Source organism: Prionailurus viverrinus, chromosome A2, assembly GCF_022837055.1.
Source record: "Prionailurus viverrinus isolate Anna chromosome A2, UM_Priviv_1.0, whole genome shotgun sequence".
NCBI classification, from domain to species: domain Eukaryota; kingdom Metazoa; phylum Chordata; class Mammalia; order Carnivora; family Felidae; genus Prionailurus; species Prionailurus viverrinus.
Window position 1 is genome coordinate 157,009,722 of NC_062562.1, and position 22,672 is coordinate 157,032,393.

A 22,672-nucleotide genomic window follows, 5' to 3' on the forward strand; every position below is an offset into this window, starting at 1 on the left:
TAAAACATATCATTAATATACAAGGTAAATAAAATTCCAGGATAAGCCTTTAAGATGCATTACATTCAAATCAGTGTGGTTAATGTGACCACAGAAAGTCCATAAGTCAGAGAAAGGAGATTAACCAAGTACCTACTAGATTTTAAGAGAGTTACAGGCTTAAGGCACCTGGGTGGCTCATTCCATTGAGCACCCCTCTCTTGATTTTGGCTCAGGTCACGATCCCAGGGTCATGGGTTCGAGCCCCATGCCAGACCCCGAGTGTGGAGTCTGCTTAAGATTCTTTCTCCCTCTGCCCCTCCCCACTGCTTGCACGAGCTCTTTCTCTGTTAAAAAAAAGAAAAGAGAGAGAGTTGCAGACTTGAACCTTGTAAGAGAATAATATGCTACAATGCATTTTTAAATTTAAGAACTGTATTTATTAATGACCTAGAATATTCCCAATCTTAAACCTATGTGAAGGATGAAATTTTAATCAAGGATTTGTTTGGTGAGTGACAAATTTCAGCAAAAGGAGTTAGTTGCTGTGACGAGGTATTCAACACTGTATCAGTGCCCCTTGCCAAGGTCACTGCCAACTATTTGCATGCCAGCTGTGTGCTTGGGTGATTGGGCAGGGAGCAATTCCATTATCACAGTATGGAACATGGGAAATAAAGTCAGTTTAGAGAATGATGAGAGATAATGAGATTAACTTTGCACACTTGGATTTTGAGATGCCTGTGGAGCCTCCTGGTGGAGCAGGGATTTGGAAATATGGGTGTGATGCCAGAAAGACTGAGGGACCCACAGAGTGATAGGCCTGGGAGTGTTATGACAAATAGAAATGATACACTGGATTGGATTCATCTGGTAGAAGATTTTTTTTTTTTAATATATATTTTTAGGGGCACCTGGGTGGCTCGGTCAGTTAAGCATCTGACTTTGGCTCAGGTCATGATCTCACAGTTTGTGTGTTCGAGCCCCATGTCAGACTCTGTGCTGACAGCTCAGAACCTGACATCTGCTTCAGATTCTGTGCCTCCCTCTCTCTCTGCCCCTCCCCAGCTCACGTGCACTCTCTCTCTTTCTCTCAAAAATAAACATTAACATAAATTTTAAATAATATACATATTTTTGTAAAAAAAAGTAATACCCTTTTTTTGTTGTTCTTGGGCCTTCAACTTTTTTTGGTAACGGCTTTATTGAGATATAATTCACACAGTGTGTAATTTACCCATTTAAAGTGTACAATTCAGTGGTTTTAGTATATTCACTAAGTTGTATAACAATTACACAAGCAATTTTAGAACAATTTACTTACCCGCCAAATAAGCCCTCCACCTTTTAAATACCACCCTTCAATCCTTCCTTACCCTGCCCCCATTCTTTCCAGCCCCAGGAAATGCAGTCCTAGGCATTTACTGATCTGTCGCTATACATCTGTGTATGCTAGATATTCCCTATAAATGGAATCATGGAATCATATAAATTGAATAAATGTGGCCTTTTGTTACTGGTTTCTTTCACTTAGCAGAATGTTTTTAAGGTTCCACCATGTCGTAGCATGTATCTATACTTCATTTCTTTTATATGGCTGAATAATAAAACTTTGGATGAAAATACCACATTTTACACATCCATTTATCAGTTGGTAGACGTTTGTGTTGTTTCTACTTTTTCACTATTAGGAAAAATGCTGCTATGAACATCTGTGTGCAAGTTTTTGTATAGACCTACTTTTTTTTCCAATTCTCTTGGGTACATACCTAGTAGTGGAATTTCTAGGCTATACAGTAAGTCTATGTTTACTTTTTTGGAAACTCCCAGATTCTTTTCCAAAGAGGCTGCACCATTTTACTTTCCTTCAGCAGTGCATTAGGGTCCAGTTTCTCCACATCCTTGTCAACACTTATTGTCTTTTTGAGTCTAGTCGTCTTTGTGGGTGTGAAGTAATATGTCATTGTGGTTTTGGTTGATTTGCATTTCCCTAATCACTAATGCCATTGAACATCTTTTCATGTACTTACTAGCCATTCACATATCTTCTTTGGAGAAATGTCTATATAATTTCTAATATCCTATATATCCTAAATGTCTATATAATGGATATCTATATCCTATCCTATAATAGGATATCTAATATCCTAAATGTCTATATAATGTCTAATATCCTGTGTCAATTTTTACAATAGATTGTCTTTTTATTACTGAATTGTAAATGTCTTTATAAACAACATTCTAGATACAAGTCCCTTATTAGACATATGATTTGCAAATATTTTCTCTCATCCAGTGGATTGTCTTTTCACTTTGTAGTGTCCTTTTGAAGCACAAAAGGTTTTCATTTTGATGAAGTCAAATTTATTTTTTTGTTGCTTGTGCTCTTTGTGGTATACTAAGAAACTATTGCCAAATCCAAGATCAAAAAGATTTACCCTTGTTTTCTTCTAAGAGTTAAATAGTTTAGGGGACACCTGGATGACTCAGTTGGTTAAGCATCAGACTTTGGCTCAGGTCATGATGTCACAGTTCAGGATTCAAGCCCTGCATGAGACTTTCTGCTCTCAGCCAGAGCCCGCTTGGGATCTTCTGTCTCTCTCTAGCTCTCTGCCCCTCCCCCACTCTCAAAAATAAACATTAAAAAAAAGAATTTTAAGAGTTTAAGCTCTCACATTTAGATCTTTGATCCATTTTGTGTTGATCTGTGTATATGGTGTGAGGTAGAATCCAAGTTCATTACCTTGCATGTGGATATCCAGTTGTCCCAGCATAATATGTGAAAAGACTGTTCTCCATCATGAATTGTTTTGGCACCCTTAATGAAAATCAACTGATTTTAAATATGAAGGTGTATGCATATTTTTTATATATATGCATATATTTATATTATACATATTAAATATAAATAGAATTATGGACACAGAAATAAATCTTCATCATATTACTGTATGTATTTACATATACATATACACATAGTTACATATACTTATATATACACATACTATACTTATTACTATATATTTATATTACTATATATATTTACATATACATATACACAGTTACATATATTTATATATACATATACTATATTTATTCTCATGCCAGTACTACAGTCTTGATTACAGTTGCTTTGAGTAAATTTTGAAATCAGGAAGCAAGAGTTCTCCAACTTTCTTCTTTTTTAAGAAAGTGCATTTTTTTTTTTGAGCAGATTCCTTCAACCTTGGTAGTACTAACATTTGGGGCTAGATAATTGTTGCTTATGGTGGCATGACTGTTAATTAAAAGATGTATAAGGGCAAGAACAAAACATGAAATGAAACTGTCTTTTAAGAAATAGGAGTTACAGGGGCGCCTGGGTGGCGCAGTCGGTTGGGCGTCCGACTTCAGCCAGGTCACGATCTCGCGGTCCGTGAGTTTGAGCCCCGCGTCAGGCTCTGGGCTGATGGCTCAGAGCCTGGAGCCTGTTTCCGATTCTGTGTCTCCCTCTCTCTCTGCCCCTTGCCCATTCATGCTCTGTCTCTCTCTGTCCCAATAATAAATAAACGTTAAAAAAAAAAAAATTAAAAAAAAAAAAAAAGAAATAGGAGTTACAGAAGCCACATGAGAAGAATGAGTAAAGTAGACCTCTACTAAGGATGATTTCAAGGAGGGGATGTGTGGGGAAAGGTGTAAAAACCTGAATATTGTGAAGAGATATTTAGATTTAATATACTGTGTCACTGGTGACTCTGAAAAGATCAGAATCAGTAAAAAAAAAAAAACCAAAACATAGGAACTGAAGTGTAGGAGATGTTGGACTGAATTATGAGTTGAGTACACAGACATAACAAACAGAGGCTACCTTTTTTGAGATAAGATGGCACTAAAAAGGAGATGTGGAGATGCGGTTGCTTGATATAGAGTCAAGTAAAAGGGTTTGTCAGAATGGAGTACTTTGGAGCCTAATTGGAGCCTGGAGGAGCAGAGAGGGTCTGGGGAAGAACTGATGGAGTAAGTTTTGTAGAGGCAGGAGGGCTTGTGAACTAGAGCACTGTGGTGGGATGATCTAAGAGTAGGGAGAGAAGAATAATGAAGATGCAGATAATGATAGTGAACAATACATTTTGAGCACTTATTCTGCTCATGCAGCATGCCATGAACTAGGTACTATTATTATCTCCATTTTACAGGTGACAGAATGTTAAGTTACTTGCCTGAGCTTGTACAACAACTAAGTATAAGAGCAGGGATTTGAATCCATGCCAATCTGACTTGAAAGCCTGAATTCCTCACCACTGTCCTCTGCTTTGAGCCTTTATCATCATAGCCATGTCAACTCTCATGGCTACATGCTTGCTATTTCAGCACAGAAAAAAGCTAGCTGTGCTTTTTCACTAGCCTCCATGTTTCCTCATCTAGGGTATCTATCCTGAGTTCAACCAAGATTTTCTACTTTTATAACCACTTTTTATAACCACTTGACCCATACTTGAAACATCCTCTTATCTGTACATCCCCATGCTACCCTTGGCTACTATCCTTAGTGTTCCTCAGAGAGGTCATGATTATCCTGATCAGTGACTGTGACCCCGTTGACTAAATGCAACATTATCTGCTATAGTTGAAGCAACGACTAGTCACTTACTCTTTTTTTCTTACTTGCAGATACCTATGAAAATGGAAACTATTTCTTGGCAAACTTTATAGCAGCTCAGGTAAGACTATTTTTATTGAATTTTATAAATCCATTCCCAGTCAGCTGCAGGTTAAGCATTATCAGTTAACTGTATTGAAATAATACTCTGCCTCTTAGTAGGAGGAACTTCCTGCCTTTACATTTATAAATTGGGTCTGTCGATAACTAATATAAGGATAGTCCTTGTTTTGACAATTACCCAATATGCCATCATTCTCTAAAAAGATGCTTGTAATTCATATAATGCTGGTTACAAAATGAGTCCTTAAATGTACAACATGTTTTCTGGGGATGAAACAGCATTTCTTGCCTAATAATATTTTGCAGGATAAATGCTAGATCAGTTATCTATTGCATAACAATGGTGTGTAACAAACAACCTCAAAACTTCAGCAGTACGTAACAATACATACTTATTTAGCTCATGAGTTTGTAGTGTTCGGAAGTTCTGGTCAGTTGTTATGGGCTGGACCTGCCTGATCTTGTCTGGCTCACATGCATCTGCGCTCAGTTGCGGAACTGTTAGGCTACTAGGGTGATCCTGGCTGTGCTCACTCATACCTGTCAGCTGGCTCTTCGATGGCCTAGGATGGCCTTATGGACAGGTCTGGGCATGACCTTTTCATGACCTCAGAAGAGGGCAAAAACAGTAGTGGAAATGCTTGAGCACTTTTTAAAATCTGCAATTTGCAGCAAGTTGACTACTGTCCTAGTAGCGAGGGAGAGTTACATGGCCAAGCTCAAAGACAAAGGTGGAATAGAACGCCCCATCCAGAGAGAGGGCATTGCCAAAATTACATAGAAAAGGGTATGAATAGGGAAGGGTGAATAATTAGAGAAATTAATACAACCAATCTACCAGGCATGTTAAATGATCATTCTATGTCAGACCTGGAATTTGCTTCTCTATAATTTTTACCTATTTGCATTTAAGGAATAGTATAACACAAATCTATTGTCTTTTATACATAATACTGCTTCAGGGATTTGAAGATGTCCATTGTGTATACTCTCTGTCTTCTCTCGGAATTATACATCTGCAGGCAAACTTCACACTTCTCCTGTTTTGTGCTTCTATGGGTTTCCAGATCTGATTATTCTGTTTCGACCACAATTAGTCTAGATTCCTGTTAAAACATGGTACCCAGGACTGAGAGAATATCTTATTAGAGCTGCATTAGCCAATATGATAGCTACTAGCCACATGTGACCATTGAGCACTAGAAATGTGACCATCTTAACTTGAAATATTTGAAAGATTGTAAAATACCTCATTAATATTTTTATATTGAATAAATGTTAAAAATAATAACATTTGGGACATATTGGGTTAAATAAAATGTATTTTTAAATCAATTTCTCCTATTTCTTCTTACTTTAAAGATATGTGGCTATGAGAACATTAAAAATTACATATATGGCTCACATTGATTTAGAAGCCCTGGATTTTAGTTCTATTTCTACTGCTAACTAGTTATTTAACCTAGGGAAGGCACTTCCCCTGTTTAATATGTGTTTCTTGATGATAAAACGCCTGTAAATAGTTTCTAACTCTAATATTCCATTCTTCTGTTATTCTAAACAAGGGATAAATAAATTTGTATTTCTCTGTGACACTTGATGGAATTTTTTCTAAGGATCAGTGGCTTGAAATGAAAGAACGCTTCTAACTTTCCCTGTGGGTAATTATCAGTGGTGTTCAGGGGAGCCTGTTCAGTCAGTTAAGCCTCTGACTCTTGATTTGAGCTCAGGTCATGATCTCACGGTTCATGAGTTCGAGTCCCACGTTGGGCTCTGTGCTGACAGCACGGAGTCTGCTTGGGATTCTCTGTCTCCCTTTCTCTCTGCCCCTCCCCCCCGTGCTCGCTCTCTCTCAAAAATAAATAAATAAACTTAAAAAAAATTACCAATGGTGTGCTGGCTGGTACGGGGTTATGCGGGTGTGGGGCTGATTTGTAGCATTTGCTAATTCCTGTGGTGTAAGTACTCCCACCATTTTAGCCAATTTCAAGCTATCAACTGGCCTGCAAACTTCTAGGCAACTTAACGGTAGGGTCTCTCGAATCAGTAAGTGCCAACTGGCTTCAGCACACCCATTTACTTCAAGTTCTATCCATTTGTCTTAATTTCCCCTTGATTCTGCTTGTGCAATCAGTCTCAAAGTCTTATTAAATTCTCCATAAAGACAATTGAACATATTTTTTTTTCTTTCTACTGTTGCCAGTTAAGGAGTTTATACCATCATTCTATTGCCACTATCCCCTTGATTTATTGTATAAAATCTTCATTATCCTATCTTACATTGTAACCAGTCTTATTCCTGTTGGCTCAGCACCAGCTACCGTAGCTCTCGCACTCAATGAATGTGTCTTTCTTCAACGTGTCCCTGCCCCCATTCCCTTTCTCATTTCACCTTTCTAACTCCATCCATCCTTCCAGGCTTCCTGAAGTTCCATGTCCTTCCTAAGTCCTCTCTTGACCACCCTATTCCACAGTGATTTCTCCTTTCTCTCAACACCCATGACAAATATTCACTATGATTTTCTTTTTTTTTTTAATTTAAACTTTAGCTTGTTAACATATAGTGCAATATTGGTTTCAGGAGTAGAATTTAGTGATTCATCACTTAACATATAACACCCAGTGCTCATCCCAACAAGTGCCTTCCTGAATGCCCAATCACCATCTAGCCCACTCCTCACCTACTTCCCTCCATCAACCCTCAGTTTGTTCTCTGTTGTTAAGGGTCTTTTGTGGTTTGTTTCCCTCTCCCTTCTTTTTTTTTTTTTTCATTTAGGCCTTAATCATGCTCTACATTGCCACTTATCTCACATTGGTTTAACCCTTGTGTTGATGCTTAATCAAGTTATGATTTAGTCAAGTCCCTATATTTGTTGCAAACTGTCCTTAGTCTAGGGACTGTTTGCCATAATTCTTTGTTCACCCTGTGTTAACTCACACAGTACAATGCTCAGAGCCCCATCATGATTCCAAACGTATCTATATCATTTAGCTGCTCACTTCACTCCCAGAGCCTGTTTCCTCATCTGTGAAACTGAGATAATGATGCTTTCTTTTCAAGATCCTTATAAGAATTAGTAACAGTATAGGTAAAATAACTTTCATAATGTTGGCATTATCAAATTTGTTGTAGCAGGTACTCAGGAAGTGTTTCTTCATGAGGTGTTTAAGAATTAAAACAGCAAACCAGCACAACAATACTAATTTGAGGTTTCTTAACATTTTAAAGTGAAGTATAGTCTATCAGCAGATGTATTAAGTATTTTTTTTCTTTTTACATATTCTTTATAGAACATATTGCAAATCCAAACCATGCACAATAAGTATTTGAGTGACTCAAATCCACTGAAAGTTGGATATATTAAAATCTGGGGGGTAAACTCTACTTATGTGACACAAGTCACTTTTACTTATGACAACAAGCAATTCATGGAGAAGAATTTCAAGAGTGACCCTTACAATCAGGTATGTCTCAAAGGAATATTATCATATTATAAGTTAAATTTATTATTCTGCCAAATTGTCACCACTATTATCATTCTTTTATGTGCTTCTATTTGAAAGGCTATAGAGATGTGTCCAATAGTATGTTCATGAAAAATTGTGAGTATCGAATCCTGTTGTGAAATGTGCAACATCGGCAGTCTTCCCAATGTAGTCCAGGGATCAATGTTTAGTAGTCTGATGAAATCCTTTCCATGTGTTTCCCAGAAATGGTGCTATGTGTTAAGTAAAGTTAGCCTCTCGGGCTAGCATCACAAAATTTATTTGCTTCTGTGACAGAGGCTAAAACAAAAGAAGAGTGATCGCATAAAAATTGTTGGAGATTTTCTCCCTTCTTCCTGAAATTACTCCCAGGGAAATTAACCCCTGGTCAAATTGATAGATCTTGAGGTTGGTGAAAATTGGCAGTAAACTGTGGTCATCATCAAAGTGAATATGTCCCACCTGTGATGTGAGGTAAAATTATTTGGTTAACAAAACGGAGTGACATAAATAGCAGATGCTACTAGACCCTCTAGCAGGGTCTGCTGTAGGAGATGCCTATGTGGAAGACAAATTACCAGCAGAGGTGTACCAAGAGTAACCACAGAGGGAAAGGTATCCCACGTTAGAACACTAGACCTGTCCTAAGTATGAACTAGTGACTCTTAGGTGGGATCATTCAGAAGGGAAAATAGGTAAGTATAATTCCTGTTTTCCAAGCAGTGAAAGAGTGACCTAATATCTGGATTTTGGAAAACGCCCCTCTGAACACTCAGATAGCTTCTCTCTCTCTAGTCCTTTCTAATTATCTACTTCAACACATTTTTCCTGGACTATTGTGTTCAAGACCACCCTGGTTAAGACTGATGCAGAAAATTTCTCAACACCTTCTTTTTAGGAAACTTAGTAGCATATCAGATGCCTATTATATGCCAGGCACTTATACTCAGCATTGGGGATGGTGAAACATGAAACCAGCCTGCCTTTGGGAAAGTTAAAATCTAGTGGCAAAGCAATGAGATTTTAATACATTTTGGTTTTTATCAAAGCCTCGAATACTTGAAAGCAATGTGGTTTGGCCTGATGAAGTGGAAAGACACAGATTTCCAGCACAGGGATCATGTACACAACACATCCTTCTGTTTATCTGTCTGGAATCAGTGACCTGGAAAGGAATCTATATCCTTTTATTACTCTCTGGAAAAAGAATGAATACATCTGTTTTTGTTAAATTATAATTTGAAATATGCCTTAAATATAATGTTTAAGTAGTTCTGAAACACCAACTTTATCTCTTATTTTCTGGCAGATACTAACAATTCAATTGACTGACAAGATTATCAACCTGGAAAAACTAACTGAGGTTACCTGGATATACGGTGGCCCTATAATTTCCACTACACCTATGACAAGTACCTTCCCGACAGAGTCTCTACATCCTTCTACAGTTACGACTAAGGCTACCACTTTTGAAACTGTTATCACTAGTTCTGCGAGTACTACTACGACTCTTCCTATCACAACCACTCCTTTCTCAACAAGTACTATTGAAATGACAACTAGTACTACCAGTTCTGATCCCACTACACCATCCTCTACAAGTTCCTCTGCTGCTAGTCCTAGTACTCTGCCAATCACAACCACTCCTTTCCCAACAAGTACTATTGAAGTGACAACTAGTACTGCTGGTCCTGATACCACTACACCTGCTGCTACAAGTACTACTACTAGTATTAGTCCTAGTACTCTTCCTGTCACAACCACTCCTTTCCCAACAAGTACAATGGAAGGTACAACAAGTACTACTATTACTAATAGCACTACACCATCCTCTACAAGTACCCCTACTGCTAGCACTCGTACTCTGCCAATCACAACCACTCCTTTTGCAACAAGTACTATTGAAGGGACAACTAGTACTGCTGGTGCTGATACCACCACACCTGCCCCTCCAAGCACTACTACTAGTAGTATTACTAGTACTCTGCCAATCACAACCACTCCTTTCTCAACAAGTACTATTGAAGTGACAACGAGTACTACCAGTTCTGATGCCACTACGCCATCCTCTACAAGTACTCCTGCTACTAGTACTAGTACTCTGCCTATCACAACCACTCCTTTCCCAACAAGTACTATTGAAATGACAACTAGTACTGCTGGTCCTGATACCCCTACACCTGCTGCTACAAGTGCTACTACTAGTATTAGTACTCTTATCACAACCACTCCTTTCCCAACAAGTACTATTGAAGTGACAACTAGTACTGCTGGTCCTAATACCACTACACCTGCTGCTACAAGTACTACTAGTAGTAGTAGTCCTAGTACTCTTCATGTCACAACCACTCCTTTCCCAACAAATACTATGGAAGGTACAACAAGTACTACTATTACTAATAGCACTACACCATCCTCTACAAGTACCCCTACTGCTAGCACTAGTACTCTGCCGATCACAACCACTCCTTTCGCAACAAGTACTATTGAAGGGACAACTAGTACTGCTGGTGCTGATACCACCACACCTGCCCCTACAAGCACTACTACTAGTAGTACTAGTACTCTGCCGATCACAACCACTCCTTTCCCAACAAGTACTATTGAAATGACAACTAGTACTGCTGGTCCTAATACCACTACACCTGCTGTTACAAGTACTACTACTACTAGTAGTACTAGTACTCTTCCTGTCACAACCACTCCTTTCCCAACAAGTACTATTGAAATGACAACTAGTACTGCTGGTCCTGATACCACCACACCTGCCCATACACGTACTACTACCGGTAGTAGTACTGGTGCTCTGCCGATCACAACCACTCCTTTTGCAACAAGTACTATTGAAGGGACAACTAGTACTGCTGGTGCTGATACCACCACACCTGCCCCTACAAGCACTACTACTAGTAGTATTACTAGTACTCTGCCGATCACAACCACTCCTTTCTCAACAAGTACTATTGAAGTGACAACGAGTACTACCAGTTTTGATGCCACTACGCCATCCTCTACAAGTACTCCTGCTACTAGTACTAGTACTCTGCCTATCACAACCACTCCTTTCGCAACAAGTACTATTGAAGTGACAAGTACTACCAGTTCTGATGCCATTACACCATCCTCTACAAGTACCCCTACTGCTAGCACTAGTACTAGTCCTTTGCAAACAAGTACTATTGAAAGTACCACTCCTTTGCAAACAAGTACTATTGAACTTACAACTAGTACTACTATTACTAATACCATTACACCTTCCCCTACAAGTACTATTTCTAATACTACGCTTCCTATTACAACCACTCCTTTCCCAACAAGTGCTAGTGAAGCTACAACTAGTACTTCTGGACCTGATACCACTACACCTGCCCCTCTAACTATGAATGCTAGCACTAGTACTCTTCTTATCACAACCACTGCTTTCCCAGCAAGTACTATTGAATTTACAACCAGTACTACATATCCTGATACCACGACACCCACCCCTACAAGTATGACTGCTAGTACTACTCCTCTTCCTATCACTCCCACTCCTTTCCCAACAAGTATTACTGAAGCTACAGCTAATGCTACCTATTCTCATGTCACTATACCATCCTCTACAAGTATTCCTACTGCTAACACTAGTACTCTTCCTGTCACAACCACTCCATTCCCAACAAGTACTATTGAACTTACAACTAGTACTATTATTCCTAATACCACTACACCGTCCCCTACAAGTACCACTGCTAGCACTAGTACTCTTCCTGTCACAACCACTCCTTTCCCAACAAGTACTACTGAAGTTACCACTAGTACTACCCATCCTGATACCACTACACCTTCCCCTACAACTACGGCTAATGCTACTACTACTCTTCCCATTGCCACAGCTCTTTTCCCTACAAGTACTATTGAAGTTACAACTAGTACTACTATTCCTGATACCACTATACCATCTGCTACCAGTACTACTGCTAATACTAGTAGTATTCATCCTATCACAACCACCCCCTTCCCAACAAATACTACTGATGCTAGCACCAATACTAGTGTTCTTATTACCGCTACTCTTTCCCCAATAAGTACTGATACCACTACCATTAATAATAGTGTTTTAATTACACCCACTGCTTCTCCTATGAGTGCGGGTGCTAATACTACTAACAACAGTTTTCCTATTAGGACTCCTTTTTCTGTAAGTACTTATGGTACAAACACTGCTATTGCTATGCTAACGACTTCTTTTACAAGTACTGATGTTGCTAGTGCTGGCAACCACACTCCTATTACCAGTTCTCCTTCCTTTACGATATCCGGTGGGAATAGCACTAGCATTACTATTCCTACAATGTCTACTCTTTCTTCTATAGATATTTATTCTCCTAGCACTAGTGTAATAGCTAATACCACCACCAACACTGTAAATGGTACAGGGCATGCAGTAAATATTACTGATGCAGATAACTCTAACAGTGTTCCATATAACACTACCCATGTTTCTATTCCAAATGCTACAATAGCCTCAGACACATTAATGACTGTTCTTCTAGACACAGCAGCTCACAATCAGGTAACAGCCAACTCTGCAGTTAGTTATTTACCTATTGTTGCAACTAATGCTACCACAGATAGTACAAATATTACCATATATGCTTTAAACACTACCATTCTTGATAGAACAACAATGGATGCTTCTACTCCTGTATCTACCTACATTGCAAACACCGTAAATGCTACTCTAGTTCCATGATAACTACTTGAAGCAGGACAGTTACTATGGACATCTCTTTAAAAAAAACTATTACAAGGGCACCTGGGTGGTTCAGCTGGCTAAGAGTCTGACTCTTGATTTCAGCTTAGGTCATGATCTCACATTTCATGAGATCAAGCCCTGCACTGGGCTCTGCGCGGACAGTGTGGAGCCTGCTTAGGATTCTCTCTCTCTCCCCCTTTCTCTCTGCCACTCCCCAACTCTTACATGTGCACACACACACACATACTCTCTCCAAATAAATACATAAACTTGAAAAAAACAAGTATTACAGATATAAAAAATGAATGAACAGATACATGATCTTATGCTACATAAGTTTTCACAAATGTTAACATTAGCTTTTACATATATGGCTATTCTGAGCACTGTAAACTTTGCAGATATGTCTAAAGATGTGTCCATGACTACTTTTATAAGTGTAATTAAAGAAGGCATGGATACTTCTTTTGCAGCCAGAATATATACTCCTGTTTTGAAAATTATAACTCCTGTAGTCCCAGCAATTAAACTGTAGATAAGTTATACATCTTTGCTAGAGACTTCATAGATAATTTTGGTAGCTCAGATAATACCATATTAGGCTCTGTAAATACTATTGTTTTAGGTGTAGTTATTGAAGTAACCTAACTTATTCTTGGGTTACAAGACATGATACCATAACTGACAGCACTGGTGATATGGGGCACTCACATGGCCAATAAAGCAACAGTTATTAATATCATAGTAGATTATTTAATTAGCAATGTTAAAAAATAATGCTTTATTTTCTTAGGGACTTTCCCACATACCATGGCTACCAATATAGCAATTCACTATTACACATCTTGAAAGTATTATTGTTTCTAAAGCAATCCTACATCCTAGCTATAACTATAGATATGGAAAGTGCTATCATTATAGATCTTGTACATACTTTATCTCCAGGAACTAAAATAATTACATTAAAAATATGATTACTTTTGGGGCGCCTGGGTGGCTCAGTCGATTAAGCGTCCGACTTCAGCCCAGGTCACGATCTCACGGTCCGTGAGTTCAAGCCCCGCGTCGGGCTCTGGGCTGATGGCTCAGAGCCTGGAGCCTGCTTCCGATTCTGTCTCCCTCTCTCTCTGCCCCTCCCCCATTCATGCTCTGTCTCTCTCTGTCTCAAAAATAAATAAATGTTAAAAAAAATTTTTAAAAATATGATTACTTTTACTACTATAGGAAATAAAATTGTGATTATAGATGTTAAAAACATAACTTCCTAAACTTTGCAACCACTACTTCCGTAAGTGCTACTGATAGTCTTACTACAAATTTGAGAAGTACTTTTATGTGCAGATATTAAAAGTACTTCCAGGTAATTACAGTTCATCTTAGGAGATCATTTTAGGCCTTTGATGTTACCCTGAATGGCTGGATTCACTTACAAGTCTCTAACTCTTCTGTAGACCAGAAATCACACAGATGGAGATGGATACTTAAAGATATGGCATAGGAGAGATAGTCTCTGCCCTGGGGTCAGAGTTCTTGTTTACTTTTTCTCTTACCTACCAGCTTTTCCATTATTATTCCACCATGAAGACTCTCCTTCTGTGTTAGGACTTTCAGCATGTTCTTGGTCTTTCATATCCAAATTTACTATTTTTCCCTTGGTCTGTTACTTTCTTAGATTAGCCAGACCCCATAAAGAGACTCATAGTCATAACTGAATATGGCCAGTTGAATGCTATTGAAGGCTTAACCCTAGACAGTATTCTCAAAATGTAGTTTGGGTGCCCATGGGAGGCCACAGAACTCTTTCTGGGGTTCACAAGGCCAAATCTATCTTCATAATACTCCACCATTAATTTCCTTTTTCACTCTCATTCTCTGTTAATATACAGTGTCATTTTCCAGAGACTTTATGCTGTGTGCTGTCACAGTAGATGAATATAGAAACAGACACAAGAATCTAGCTGTCTCGATTAAGATAGACATTAAACAGATTTACAAAATACAAAGTATCATCCTTTTCACTATTTTATGCTTTTAAATATAGCTGTTTTTCATAAAAATGCATTATTTATGTTAACATGTAATTGATACATTGTATTCTTGATGAATGAAAAAATAAATATTTCACAAAGTATTTTACAAATGACTCAATTTTAATTTCAAATGCAGTACATGTTAGCAAATATAAGCCACCTAAACCAAGCATAAGGTCTTCATTAAATTTGAACATAAAGGGGATGTGAGACCAAAGAGTTTGAGGATCACTTCCATAGGGCCACAATGGCCTGGATCCACTCTCGGGGCCAGGTCAAATACATTGAACTTCCCCAGCACTCAAAAACTCCAGCATCTGCGACTTGAGGTTCTAACCACACATGAATGTCTACCCCCTACTTCACACATATCTGTGTAGCCTTCTGACCTAGCACCACACCTGTACTGTTGTCTGGCTGGCCTGACAGAGTTCCACATGAGGGGCACAGATTCCTCAGTTAGTTGCATTTGCCTTTTGACGTCTTCCCACAAGCTGTGGCCTTCTGAATACAGTTGATAGATCTTCTACCAGGGTATGTATGCCTCTTAATTTGACCTTTCAACTCCAAACAAAACAAAACTCATAATTCCAAACTGTACTAATGGCCTTGGTCATAGACTCCCTCACTTGTTTCTTTACCAAGGGAGCTTCAGTGCACTTATCTGGTGGGCACCACAAACCCTGATATGGGACAAAGTGCTCTGTGTCCTAAGACACATGGGAGTCCTGCTGCCAACCCACCACACTGAAGCAGATTAGTTGGCCAAAGGCTTCACCTAAAACACTTGGGATTTGGAAAACCGAGGATAAATTTGTTGAAACAACCATTTTTCTTTAGTTACTAAAATTCATTCCCTTTGTATAGAAATCAACCATAAGTGAAAATTTGGGATCTTGTAAAGCTAAGTACTCCTGAAAAAAAGAACAACAACAACAACAACAACAACAAACAGAACAGGAAAAAGGAAACCTGGACTTCAGAAGTTTGAAGGAACTTGAGAACTGAAACTTGAGAGTCTAGGCACAAGATATGATCCTGGAACCAAGTTGAGAACACCTGGAAAGAGAAGAGATAAAAGCAAGTGTCAGCTTCCTCCTTCTGGGTCTTGAGCTTAGCTGGACCCTGTGCTTCTGTCAGACCCTAACATGGATGATATACCCCATTGGGCCAGCTCTAAGAACACCACCTGCTATGAGGTTGCTGCAGCGACTATAGCTATAGGTAGACATGTCTTCCCTTGCCTCAGTTTCCTCATCTATAAGATGGAGGAAACATCAGAACTGCAATGTACATGGAAATGCATTTTCAGTCTGTAGAATGCCATACAAATTTTATTGTTAATCCACTGAGTGTCCTTATGTCTATTTACACTTTTCTGTTCTTCTTCCCCTATGTATCTTCCTGATACATAGCAGTTTTTCCTTTGAGCTGGTACTTTGTAATAAGGCTATTCTGAGTCTCTTTTTTCAAATGTTTTCAAATACTTCACTGCTAAATTAAATAATGTCCATCTTTTCCTCACTTTATAAAATAAATAGATACAACTATCCCAGTTTTATGTTATTTTTCTATATTTTTCTTAAACTTTTTATACTTGCTGCTATTCATATGTTTCCCTCTAGAAAGAACAAAATATACGAACAAAAACCAGACAAGAAAACTTTTGAAATTGCCAGTAGAGTTCATGTGCAGTGTGTATGTGTATCTTGTGTGTGTGTGTGTGTGTGCGTGTGCGTGTATTTTCATGCACGTTATCTTACATAGCAAACATCATATTTTCTGCTGGTAAAATTTTCTCTGGTTTGTATAATGAACTTTAACATATCAGTGTTTCTTCATGCTCTTCAAAGAGCACTGTTATTTGATGGTGATTCACTGAATAAATGTGAGCACTATTGCTTGGAGAGGCTTTGGTTTATCTCCTATTCTGGCAGTGAGATATTGAGTTGCACGATGTTTTCCCCAAAATGACTTATGTTTAGTCTCTGCACTGAGGTGTGGACAGGGTGATCATTGTCTCTCAACTTATCTGCATGTGCTTATACTTCTATTCACTTAGGTTTTGTCTAAATAGGATATAAATGTTGAGCTGTTCATTGAAATAAAGCATACACGTTTTTACAGTCACACCACAGTGAATGGGATGTGAGGCGAGATGGGGTTGGCACCGTGCTGGGAGGAGAAGAAACAATTCTCCATAGCTGGAGGCACTTTGATGGCACCTGGTGATGGAAAAACCTCAGAGAAGGTGATCTCAAACCAGACAGACACTGATTCATTTGGGCACAAGATGTTTAGAGATCTTTGGGAAACTGCTTTTACCCACAGCTGGAAGTGTTATCATATGTTAATTTCAAGAATAATACAAAATATTCTAATTTCAAATTAGATAAGATTATTTTTTGCATTTTATAAAGCATCTGTATTCTTATTTTTTAAATTTATTTTTAATTTGCATCCAAGTTAGTTAGCATATAGTGAAATAATGATTATTAGGAGTAGATTCCAGTGATTCATCCCCTGTGTATAACACCCAGTGCTCATCCAAACAAGTGTCCTCCTTAATGCCCCTTGCCCATTTAGCCCATCCCTCCACCCACAGTGTCTCCAGCAACCCTCAGTTTGTTCTCTGTATTTGAGAATCTCTTATGTTTTGTCCCCCTCCCTGTTTTTATATCATTTTTGTTTCCCTTCCCCTATGTTCATCTTCTTTGTATTTTAAATTCCACATATAAGTGAAGTCATATGATATTTGTCTTTCTCTGACTGACTAATTTCACTTAGCACAATACCCTCTAGTTCCATCCACGTTGCTGCAAATGGCAAGATTTCATTCTTTTTGATTGCCGAGCGATACTCCATTGTATATATACACCACATCTTCTTTATCCATTCATCCATCGGTGGACATTTGGGCTCTTTCCATACTTTGGCTATTGCAATTTAGACAAGATTATATTTTTCTTTCTGGTAAATTAAAATTTATAATTATAACATATCCTATGACCTTTATGAAGATATATATTTCTAATTCCAGCTTGAGGAAAATTTAGTCTTTTATTGGATTATTTAAATAGATGGTTAGTCAGAGACAGAGTTGATAATATAGATGACAGGCTATGTTATGGATGTAACACAAGCTTATTTCCCAATATATGCCCAGATGAAAGCACACCTGAGTTGGAACAGACTTTAGGGATTATGTAGTTTAAAACTGTTACATCCTAAAATTTCCTCTAAACCGTATCTTTCCAGTCTTCATGAGCATCTGACTAAATACTTTATTGAAGGGTTGCCCATTCAATTATTGGGCAGTATTAATTTTTAAAACATTTTTCCTGGTACAAAGATGAATTTTGGCTCCTCAGAGATGATTTCATGAGCTTTAATTTCACATCCTAAACCATGTCTACGATAACCTTCCATTTTTTTTGATGGTGGCTACTATTTTCCTATTAATCACCTAGATCAGAGCTCCTTATTTCTCAAACATCACTCTCATGACCTGTAGTTTTATGAAAAGTCCTGCTTATTTTTATTTAAATGCCACCCTTTTATGGCTATTTAAATAATTGTCTATAAAATTCTAGTGATCTGCAGCTCCAAGAAACATGTGTTATTACTCACTTATTATTTGTTGTGTTATGCACAATAGCTGTAATTAATCCAAACAAATACTATAGCTTGCAGGCTGGAAGTTCTCTGCTCAGAGTAGCCAAAAACTCTTGTTTAGAAAAAACTTGACACTTTTCTAAATTGATTTTTTTCCCAGGTTACTCTCTATGTGCTGTTTGTTTGTTTGTTTGTTCATTTGTAACATTTCCTTGATATTTCATGCTGTCTCTCTATAGTTCTTGGGCTGGTTTCTTGTTTTAAATTGACTCCCTAATTTTGAAATGAGTTTGGAGAAAAGATGCAAGAACAATATGAATAACTCCAGTGTAATCTTCACCCAGATTTCCCAAACATTATCCTTAGATTATGAATTATTTACCATATCTACTTTCTCTCTGTCTTCCTTTCCCTCTTTCTCACACACATGTATAGAATTTGAGAGTTTGTAAACAACATGTCTCATCGGAACAAAATGCTTTAGTGCGTATTTCCTAAAACACAGGAACATATCCTTACATAACCACAATACAACCAGCCAAATCATGAAATTAACGTTCATGTAATACTAACACCTAATGCACAGACACCAGTAAAATTTCACCAATCATCCCAATAATGCTTTTTAAGAACAACACAAAACAACAACGATGACAACAGCAACAGTAAAGAATTTGGCCCAGGAGTGCATATTGCATGTTGCATTGGCCTGTTTCATTGGATTTTTGTTTGCTGCTTAAGTGTCTCCATGCTGAAACTATTCCTCAGTCCCTCTTTTTCATTCATGATTTTGACATTTTAAAGATAACACACCAGCTCTTTGTAGAATATCCCTCATTTTAGGTTTGTCTAATATTTCGTGTGATTGCAATGATGTTGTACATTTGAGGCAGAAATAACACAGAAGTGATGCTGTGTCCCTCTTGGTGCACACATCAGGAAGTATGGGATGCCTATTTGTCCATTACTGGCAATGTTACTTTGGCTGAGGTGGTGTCTGCCAGGTTTCTCCACAGTAGTTGCTTTTTTTTCTCATAGTAAATAATAAATATATTGTAAGGAGATACTTTGAGGCTATATGGCTATCTGCTTCCTCTTTTATATGTTTGGCCACCTGTTGATGAGTCTGGCCTGAATCAATTACTACTATGAGTTTGTCAAGTGGTGATGTTCCTTTTTTTAAATGTTTATTTATTTTGAGATAATAAAATAAATTACAAAGTAAATAAATGTTTATTTTGAGAGAGAGAGTGGGAGTGGGGGAGGGGCAGAGAGAGAAAGAGAGAGAGAATCCCAAGCAGGCTCTGCGCTGTCAGCTCAGAGCCCAATGTGGGGCTCAATCCCACAAAGTGTGAGATTGTGACCCGAGCCAAAATCAAGAGTCGGACTCTAAACCGACTGAGCCACCCAGGCACCCCTCAAATGGTGATATTCTTTAACGTTCCTTCTACATTTGTCACTTGGTATTATAAAGGCTCTTCTTTCTTCACTATTTATTTTTTGAGTAACTCTTGGTAAATTGCCACTTCCCAGAGCCCCGCTAAATGTGCCCCTATTCTGAGATCCCCACATAGTCTAACAATCCAGCAATGAAAACTCTAACTCCTAGAAATCAGGGGGCTTCCAGTGCCCTTCTTTACGGGGGCCACTCTGATCGGTGAGTGCCTGTGCAATGGCTTAAGTGTATAAAGCCGGAACGTGATTCCTGCCTGTCCAAGAAATGGACAAATCAAGGGCAGTTTAACTAGTTCAGGGGTCCTCTGTCTTGGATCCATATTGGAAACACCTGGATAGTTCCATAATTCACTAATGCCTGGACTCCATGCCCATCACCCAGTTAATTCTAATATGGAGTCAAGACTGGGAGCCACTGTGTTAGTGGAGTAGTGAGGTGGGGGAGCTTTCCTGTTCAGTCTCAGCTGACTCAGAAGTACCAGGAATTTGGACACTAACGAGAATTCTAGCCAACAGGAAAAAGAAACTCAGTGATCAGTTTCCCAAAGGAGAGAGAGAGACAGAGAGGGACAAAGAGAAGAAGGGAGGAGAAAGAGGAAGAAGGAGAAAGAGGGAAAAGGAGAGAAGAGAAGGGAAGAAGGAAGGAGAAAAGAATGTGACAAAATATAGGCAATGGATAATGCTAGGTAAAAGATATAGGAGAATTCTTTCAACTTTTGTATTAATTAGAAATTGTATCAAAATATTCAACAAGAAAGACCAGAGCCACTGTAAACATTAACCTATGGTTCCTCCTCTCCTCACAAAACCACAGAAAAAAATAATGAGGGAATAAATTCTTATTTACCCTCCACATTTAATATGGGGTTTTGAGTAGAGGAGGTGAGGTGGAAAAGGAGGTCTGACCTGACCTTAGAGACCCCTCAGGGATGAGGGATGACAGGCCCAAGTGATGCAATGTTGAGAAAGTTGGGGTCTTTCCCTTTCCACCTCAGTGCAGAGCATCTTCCTCCTACAGTGTGCCATTAGACCATCAACAAACTGCAGTCACAAAGCACATGGATTGGAAAAAAGCCTTGAGGTATCTAATCAAGTCCCCCACCCTAAGTATGAAGGTTTTAAAACATTTCTCTATACTACATGGCAATGAGAAAGAACGAAATATGGCCCTTTGTAGCAACGTGGATGGAACTGGAGAGTGTGATGCTAAGTGAAATAAGCCATACAGAGAAAGACAGATACCATATGGTTTCACTCTTATGTGGATCCTGAGAAACTTAACAGAAACCCATGGAGGAGGGGAAGGAAGAAAAAAAAAAAAAGAGGTTAGAGTGGGAGAGAGCCAAAGCATAAGAGACTCTTAAAAACTGAGAACAAACTGAGGGTTGATGGGGGGTGGGAGGGAGGGGAGGGTGTGTGATGGGTATTGAGGAGGGCACCTTTTGGGATGAGCACTGGGTGTTGTATGGAAACAATTTGACAATAAATTTCATATATTGGAAAAAAAACAAAAAACAAAAAACAAAAAAAAACAAAAAAAACATTTCTCCAGAAATATTGGTCTGAGCGCTCTAATATATAATGGAATATATATATATATATATAATATATATAATATATAATATATATAATATATATAATATATAATATATATATTATATATAATATGTATAATGGAATGCATCCCTTTTAACTATAGATATAACTATAGTTATAATTACAACTATAGTTATAATATAGTTATAACTATAACTATAGATATAATCTATAACTATAGATTTAACTATAATATATACAATATATATAATGGAATGCATCCCTTTTAACTATAGAAACATCATTCTCTGTAGGTTGATATAGACATAGTTCCTGTCTCCAGGCATCAGGGGAGGAATGCTCAGTGGCACTGGGGAAAGGTCAGAGGTGGATAGTTGATCCCACGGGGAAAATGGCCATTGAGATGCTTGTAGAAACTCAAGAACAGCTCCAAAAGGGCAGAGAGGGTGTCTTTCCCATTTTCCATTCATTTCAGTAGCTCCTGTTCTAACCTGATGTCAAGCACACAGATGGTGCTCAGGGAATATGTGCATGATCACAAAATGCTGAAGTCAGGAGATGGGGAGAAAAGTAAAACAAAAGAAGGAAGGCTAAATAGGAACAAGAAATTCAAAGAAGCACAAAAGAAAGCAGAGGTGCCTGGGAACTGCACTGGGCCACGAGCTGGGCAAAGGGAGCCAGTGGGAGATTCTGGCTCAAAACGTTGGGGTAGTTGCCCAGCTGGCTTGAACCTGTCAAAGCAGACCTGAGGGTTGGCTTCAGAAACCCAGCCAGAAGCGGTGCTTGGTTTTTATTTTAACCTAGAAGATTGGGGTTGAAAGAATTTGCTTGGGAGCCTTGGAGTAATACAGATTGGAATACAAATGTCAGATTTGACAAAACAAGGAGAAAAGTGGCCTAGTTGTTCTGTGTTTTTATCTATACCTCATCTTTATCTGTGTGTTCCCTCATGCTGTGGCAAGTCATTTGTGTACTTCACACAGCTACCAAATGGTATCAACCATGTTTTAGAATCAAAAGGAAATCCTTCATTTCCCTTGGATGGTGGGACCACAGAGATACTCAACAGTGAACTCACACAGCCCTCTGCTTCTGGTGAGCCTAGTTTTT

General features: G+C 38.4%; 1 protein-coding gene across 1 annotated transcript in view; it reads left to right on the plus strand.

The window, feature by feature from the left end:
• Nucleotides 1-22,672, plus strand: part of LOC125154018 (probable maltase-glucoamylase 2) — a 92,082-nt gene that overhangs the window by 69,327 nt on the left and 83 nt on the right. Inside the window, exons 45-49 of the mRNA XM_047837652.1 lie at nt 4,630-4,679; nt 7,973-8,146; nt 9,477-9,687; nt 9,787-10,270; nt 10,613-12,117. Coding sequence (XP_047693608.1) covers nt 4,630-4,679; nt 7,973-8,146; nt 9,477-9,687; nt 9,787-10,270; nt 10,613-12,117 — 2,424 coding nt within the window. The remainder of the gene's footprint in view (nt 1-4,629; nt 4,680-7,972; nt 8,147-9,476; nt 9,688-9,786; nt 10,271-10,612; nt 12,118-22,672) is intronic.